General features: G+C 35.8%; 1 protein-coding gene across 4 annotated transcripts in view; it reads right to left on the reverse strand.

Moving 5' to 3' along the window:
- The window catches only part of TBC1D32 (TBC1 domain family member 32), a 165866-nt gene extending 163543 nt beyond the window's left edge, over positions 1-2323 (reverse strand). For 2 of the 4 annotated variants that reach the window (XM_081828887.1, XM_081828886.1), the window contains exons 1-2: positions 2191-2321; positions 182-307 (exon numbers count right to left, since the gene is read on the reverse strand). In XM_081828887.1, the coding sequence (XP_081685013.1) occupies positions 182-307; positions 2191-2286 (222 nt within the window). In that variant the 5' untranslated portion in view covers positions 2287-2321. Of the gene's footprint in view, positions 1-181; positions 308-2190 lie in introns of all 4 variants that reach the window. The other 2 variants (XM_081828885.1, XM_081828888.1) reach the window with 2 other exon arrangements.
- Positions 2324-6000: the final 3677 nt, after the last annotated feature.

The raw sequence follows: 6000 nt of genomic DNA on the forward strand, positions 1-6000 counted from the left end.
ACTTGTTTCCAAACCACTTCTGTTTATCAGTATAATTATATCTTCATAGATGGAAGAATGCGATTTTCAACAGATAAACATATTGAGATTTTTTTTCTTTAATAATTGTTCACTGACTCCTCTACTAGAATGTAAGTTCTATGAAGCAAAGACTTCTGTCTTGCTCAGTGTATTTCCTTACACTAAACACAGGATCAGGATCTGAAAGAGACACTGTCAGTTTTTCACAGAGAGTCGTCCAATTTTCACAGTTCAAAACATCAGATGGCGGAGCCGAACATAACGTTTGCAAGGCTTCGTATCTCACCTATAATTTAAAACATGTTTTATTAATACCCAGCCACTAGAATACCACCAATACTTCAAATATTAAACATTGAAAAGCAGTCTAGATAATTGTTTCAAAGAGCCAATTGATGAAAATCAGAAGTCCTTTTATAAAACAATTTTGAGAACTCATTTTTTGAAACTTTAAGTGTTAAACAGAAAAAAATAGGTTGTTATTTTACATAAAGCAAAAATTAAAACCTAACTGTTGGAGATTCTAGGTCACATGTCTAAGTGAAAGAGGAAGAAGAATGGTGGCCAAATCTGAATCACCAGGGCAAGGTTTTCCAATGGATTTGTCTCACACATTTTCCCTACTTAAGTAGGCACCTATAGGTGGTCCTATAGTTTGAGGGCCTTAATTTTAAAAATAGCATAATATGCCCCTGGTGAAGCATTCCCATTCCAGAATATAGGAACAATTCTCACAAAATAATTTGGACTAGTTTTTGTTGCTACACCGTATTTTCTGACCTTCTAACCACTGAGGTAGGAAAAGTCAACAGTGTGATGCAAAATTGAATGTCTGTATTTTCATGGAAAGCTTACTTCTTAATCATTCTTTGCAAAATCGAATCAGAATTCACCCAAAACAGTATGACCCAAACGACAGCAGTGAAAAACAGCTCTACTCCAATCATGAATGGAGCAAGGCTTCTCCCCCACCACTCTCCAACTAGTGAGTAATAACACACTGATTCCAACCCGTTTCTCAAAATCTGGTTGTTTCTCCAGCTGAAATAACTGAAACCTAGTGGTCTAAAAAGGGCAAGGCGGGGGGGGGGGAAGGGCAGGAGAAGCTAAGACCTTAGGAAACCAAACACTCTAAATCAAGTTTTAGGTGAAAAAGAATACACATGCACTTAAAAGTGTCTATATATTCTTATGAAAGAAGAACTCCTAAACACAACTATATTTGTGATAGGGACTGGAGGACTTTGGAGAGATTTTAGAAACATTAAATATTTTCTCCTTTTCAGTTAATTTTTAGGACAAAATCCCATTAAGAATTTATTACTTGCAGAAGCACAATAAAAGTTTCCGAACAAGTACAGATTTCCAAGAAATCCACTTAAACTGAAGACAGTAAGATTGTTAACATATAGGGCGCCTGGATGATTCAGTCAGTTAAGTGTCTGCCTTCGAGCCCCAAGTTGGGCTCCCTGCTCAGTGGAGAGCCTGCTTCTCCCTCTCCCTCTGTCCCTCCCCTGACTTGTGCTCACGCGTGCTCTATCTCAAATAAATAAAATCTTTAAAAAATAAAGTAAAATAAAATGAAAACTTGAAAAACATTTCAAAAACTGAAACCAATTGGCAAGATATGCACAAAAGTCTTAGGTACTTAAAATCCTATTTTCTATTTCAGACTGATTTAATGAAATAAGATGATAAACAGCAATGTATATAATCTTAAAATATAAACAGGCACAATTCAATAGAACTCCTTCTTTAAAATCCTTTTTCTAATAAATGAATACATGTGTCAAAGTTGCTCACATTTTCCAGAAGTAGAAAGAACATTAAATGAAGATCGTTTTTCTTCAAGGAAATCACTAAAATATCACATACAAAGCAACAGTGAAAGAACAGTCTGGGAGACAACTGCTTATAACTTTATCCCTTCAAAACTGAAACTAGACATAAAAATTTCCTCCTACAAACCGTGACAATTCTCTGACAGCCTCCCTTATTCTGTGACCTTTCATTTCAAGACTGGAAAGTCTAGCAGCGACATCAGTCTAGGAGCACCATGATAATAAAAGCCTATCTTTAAGAGAAACAGTCCACCTACTACTGATTATAGTCTAATATATTATAAATATATATACCTGATTGAACTTGACAGCTATCCTTTAAACTTACCTCTTTAGGTTGCCCAGGATCCAACTGGTCTAAAATCAATTGTAATTTTCCTTGACAAAATCTGTAACTCTGTAACACAATTGACAGAACATTCATTTAGTAGACTTTTTAGAAGTACTGCTATAAATTATTTTTTAATATAATTCCAAGCACAAAATGCATTCTGAGCAAGAAAAGAGAGTGATCTATTCTGATTTGGCAGAAAACGTGGAATTTGTTTCCCAAGGCATTTAAATGGGAACCGAAGTCTCAGAAGAACAGTGTACTTCATGTATATGAAAATTATTATTATTTGCTGAGCAACTGCAATATGTAGTACATTACAAGATTCAAAAGATGTAAAGCCAAGATGTTTTGTACCCAGAAATGTGAGATGAATGAAACAGAAAGCTAAAACAAGAAGGCACTAATGGTACCCTAGGCAGAGCTATGATGCTGCTTGAACATTTTTGTCTCTTTATCTTTCTTGTACTTTTCCTTAGCCCTCCATGCCACCTCTTTGGTGAAAAATTCCAGAGATAAAAGCCTCTATCTAGAGAAAAGTTTATAGTAGACCATAAGTTATTTTGAAAAAGGAAAGGGTCTTTTTCTTGCTGAAGGCAGTTTAAATATGACTAATACCTAAAATTACCATCTAAAAATAAAACTGCCATTAAAATAATAGCTGTCATTTATTACCTTTTATGTAACAAGCCCTATATGATCTCAATTCACAATGACTGAAATATGAGAAATATGAAAACTAAGGTTAAATAACTTCTCCAAGGCACTCAGTTATCAGAACTCAGATTCCCATCCACATTTTTACTATGTACACTCTTCCCTTAGGTGTTCTCATCCAGTTCTTTAGGTACATCATGATGACTCAAATTTCCATCAGTCACTGCTTCTCCAAAGTTATTTATCCTTTCAACATTTCCATTTGGATGTCTAATAGGCATCTCAAACTTAACATGTCCAAGACAGAATTCTTGATTTTATTCCAAACCTGCGCCTCCCCAAACTTCTCCAACCTCCTAAATGACACTACCCACCCATCCAGATTTTTTACTTATATCAAAAATAGAAGTCAATCTTGGATCTTCACTTTCTCTTATTTCCTATACCCAATATCATTAAGTCCCATAAGATAACCCCCAAGTTCCACATATCTTAACTCCAACTACCCTATACTTCCCTGCTAAAAGCTTAAATCAAGGCACCATCAACTCTAGCCTAGACTCCTTCAATTCATCTTAGCCTCCTTGCTTCTATTTTTTTATATTAAAAAGATGTTTTATTTTATTTATTTTTTTTATTGACATATAATATATTATTTGTTTCAGGGGTACAGGTCTGTGATTCATCAGTCTTACACAATTCACAGCACTCACCATAGTATATACCCTCCCCAATGTCCATCACCCAACCATCCCATCCCTCCCACCCCCCTCCACTCCAGCAACCCTCAGTCCTTGCTTCTATTCTTAAATCCCATCCTACTCCACCCTACCATCCACTCATTCTCCAGCAACAGTCAGATAAAGCTTCTCAAAGTTACAAATCAAATCTCTTCATCTCCCTTATTTCAATCCCACAAAGGATACTTCCCACAATACTCAGAATATAGATTTACTTACATGATCTGGGCCCCTGCTTCTCTAACACACTCTCCTACAATTTTTCCCTCTGCCATCCAGACTTCAGTCACACTGGCCTTTTTTCCCCATTCCCGGAAGATGCCATGCTCACTCTAGCCTAAGAACCTTTGCCATCTCCATCCTCCCACCTGGCAATGCTCTTCCTCCAGAGTTTTGCATGGCTGCCCTATTATTGCTTAGAATTTGGTCTTTTTTCACTATGGTATCCCCAATACCTGAATTAGTTCCTCATACAGAGTAGTCACTCAATACACATTAGTTTAATATATAAATGATTACAAAGTGAGTCTTCCCACAATGTTACATTGTCCTTAGCAACACAGGGTACATACAACCATTCTATAAAAAACCCAAAACAGCCTGATATTCCATTTCTTAAAGCGCCTTAAATTTTACTTTTACTCCTTTCTAAAAGTATATAGTTGAACTGCTAAAGACTCTGTATATGCTACTTTTCAAAATTAAAAGCAATATATATTAAATAGACCTTCAATTTTGAATTTTTATATTATAGTTAAAATATTAAAATCTAGGAATACTAACAATAAATATATGAATGCAGCAGTCTTGCCAAATGAAAAAAAAACATAAATAATATAGAATATCTTAAATAGTATATATAAGCATATGTACTTATATGCATTTGTGATACATATATAATGCATATACGTACATTCAGAAGTATATACATATACATGCATATAAATGTACTCAAATACATGTAAAGTATATATGTATATACTTACTCATTCTGTTCTACTGCTAGACAAGCTTTTTTTTACCCCCTTTAGCCCGGCCCTTTTGCCCCTCTTATAAACTTGATTTCTTCTGATCCTTCCACACTCCCATCATGACTTTTACCAGATCATTATCAAGGTCTAAAATGTCTTGCCATCCAACTTACTAAAAAATAAGTATGATGTATGTCAAGGACATGAATCTTATTTGGACAGATGAAGTTTCAAATCCTGGCTCAATCTTCAACTAGTTATGTGACGCTGGAGTCTTGAACCCCATCCTCAGTTTTTACATCTACCTCCCAGTGTCACTGGGAAGAATTAAATGGGAAAACTGCAAAGTCTTTTGCTTTATTGTTATAAAATTCTAAAGTTTGAAGTAAATTTCCTGTTTCTCAGGAAATTTTCTATGAGAAAATATAAAATAACTGACTCTACCTACCAACTACCTATTCAAGATCAAGAAATCTAAAGATATAATTCATTCATTTCCATAGATTCCCATTCTAATCCAGCCTCTTTCCCAGTATAGAGGCATGTTCTACAACAGCCCTGATAAATGGGGGGAGCCAGACATTGTTCAAACATTCCCAACTACAGCCAGTTCATACTTGGTGAAGCAACCAATATTATGTCAAAGCAGCAGTCAAAAAATGTAATACATAAATCTTAACAAAATTCATTTATTTAAATGCTCCCCTTGACAAAGGCTGTTTTCTAATCTTATGTGCAATACTCTAGGCAAGCAACCCTTAGTCTCTGAAAATGGTTTTGCCTTTTATTTCACAAAAATGATTAAGGCTAATCAACATGATGATCCTTCAACTTACCTCCTCTTCCCCCCCTCCCCAGTATTATTCTGTGGTGAATTATTCACCAAATTCAAAGATCTTTTCTTAGTCCTCAGCAGTGACTTCTCTTTAGCCTTCATTACAGCTAGTTAACCATCACCTCCACCTTGAAATTCATACCCCCTTACGTTCCTACCCAGTGCATTGTGGTTTGGTACCTTCTTTTCTGACCCACCCATTAGTCTCTCCTGGCCCTCTGAAAATGTGTTTCCTAAGGTCTCACCTAATTAGGTGGGCCCAACCTTTCTACCAAGTGAATCCTGCATTTTCAACCACTTGCTACACCACTGGAATACCTTACTGGTATTTGCCATTTAAAATCTTGAAAAAAAAAAAAAAAAGAACTCCCTATATTCTTCTCCACACCTAACCTTCCTCCCTAATCCCAGGCATGCTTTATGACACCATGGTCTTCCTACCACCTCAGCTTGAAACCATAGCTAGACTTTTGACTATTCCCACTCTGCACTACTCCCCACAAAACACTTCAATAATCAAGTTTAATGATCATACCTCTGTAATAATTCTCACATCAGTCCCTATTTATTTCTACAAAGCCTCCTCAGTTTAGGCCTTCTTACT

Source organism: Leptonychotes weddellii, chromosome 8, assembly GCF_054177405.1.
Source record: "Leptonychotes weddellii isolate Sample4059 chromosome 8, ASM5417740v2, whole genome shotgun sequence".
NCBI lineage: Eukaryota > Metazoa > Chordata > Mammalia > Carnivora > Phocidae > Leptonychotes > Leptonychotes weddellii.